The following is a 1,424-nucleotide window of genomic DNA, read 5'->3' as shown; positions in this document are numbered from 1 at the left end:
ATGTATATATATATATATATATACATGCAAGCTGATGATTATAAAGCGTTATCTCGTGATGCTGAGGAAAGAGCGTCGCTTCATGGAGCTGCTGAGGCTCCATCCGTCCGTGCAGATGTTAGAATCTGATCCACACCTGGACTAGTGACACCGAGGACCAGGTGAGGCTGTTTGTGTGCAGCTAAAGGTGACAGAATAAAGCCTGTCGATGCTCAGCGAGCTGCACGCCCGTCCCCGAATCCCCCCGGCCCGTCAGCCCGTCAGCCACAAATCCAGATGTTAGCTGCCAGAATGACAGCTGTCACCGCGAGGTAGCCGAGCGCCGAGCCGCCGAGTGTAAAAGCGCAGCAGTTAGTTTCGGAGCAGCCATCTGTTCCGGTTGCGTCCCAGCGAACCTCCGCGGAGCTGCTGGTTCGTATTAATGACGAGGTTAATGAGAATCCTGTCTGCTCGCTGCAAAACATTTACACAGACGTCCTCCGTCGCTCGGCAGGCCTGAAACACAAAACCCGGATACATCACCAGACAGCTGCTAAAAAACTACAGTCATTAGTTAGTAGTTAGTCACTGGTTCTGATCTGCGTTACGTCCTGAATGTGGTTAAAAATGCAACAGAAAACTATGTTCAGCTGACGGATGATGATGAAGTTAATTCTGAATAATAAAGTGTTTCAGACTCTGTAAAGTATGAATTCTGCTCTCATCAAGGGACAAAAACGAGGATTTATTACGTTAAATTGTCTTTAGCTCAGTGTTCCTCAACAAACCAACAGTTGTGTGTTTATGCTGTGTCTGTACTCAGGAAGCTTTCTGCTCAGTCCTGCTCCTTTGTCCTGTTCTGTGTTGCAGGGTTGAGTTCCAGGTCTCTGGTCTCCAGTCAGCAGGTGTCAGGACACTCCTCAACCGGTACGTCTCAAACTCCGATCCAGGTTGTACGTGTTGTTAAAATGTCTCGACGCCGACGAGAAGCAAGACAGTACATGAAAAACAACAACAACAAAAATAGACAAAACATGACAGGAAGCTAAACGACAAAATCGAGAAAACTGCAGATAGAAACACAAATGAAACAGCAAAAGACAAAACGAGACACAAAACGACACAAAGTGGACGCAAAACAACAGACAAGACACAAAACAACGCAAATGAGACACAAAAACACAAAAACTAGACACAAAACGACACAAAGTGGACACAAAACTGCAGAAAAAGCGCATGAATCAAAAAGGAAATCACAAAAACGAGACACAAAACCACAAAAACAAGACAAAATGACAAAAACAAGCCACAAAACAACGCAAATGAGACACAAAATCACAAAAACGAGACACAAGATGAATAAACAAGACACAAAACAATACAAATGGGACACACAACTGCAGAAAAAGCACTCGAATCAAAAAGGAAACAACAAAAATTAGACA

General features: G+C 44.3%; 1 protein-coding gene across 1 annotated transcript in view; it reads left to right on the top strand.

Moving 5' to 3' along the window:
• The window catches only part of znf608 (zinc finger protein 608), a 69,742-nt gene that overhangs the window by 66,176 nt on the left and 2,142 nt on the right, over positions 1-1,424 (top strand). The window contains exon 7 of the mRNA XM_008287707.1: positions 850-906. Within this exon, the coding sequence (XP_008285929.1) occupies positions 850-906 (57 nt within the window). The remainder of the gene's footprint in view (positions 1-849; positions 907-1,424) is intronic.

This window comes from Stegastes partitus, unplaced genomic scaffold (assembly GCF_000690725.1).
Source record: "Stegastes partitus isolate 25-593 unplaced genomic scaffold, Stegastes_partitus-1.0.2 Scaffold515, whole genome shotgun sequence".
In the NCBI taxonomy this organism is placed as follows: domain Eukaryota; kingdom Metazoa; phylum Chordata; class Actinopteri; family Pomacentridae; genus Stegastes; species Stegastes partitus.
The sequence above is the reverse complement of the archived record's forward strand: the minus strand, read 5'-3'. Positions and strand labels throughout refer to the sequence as shown.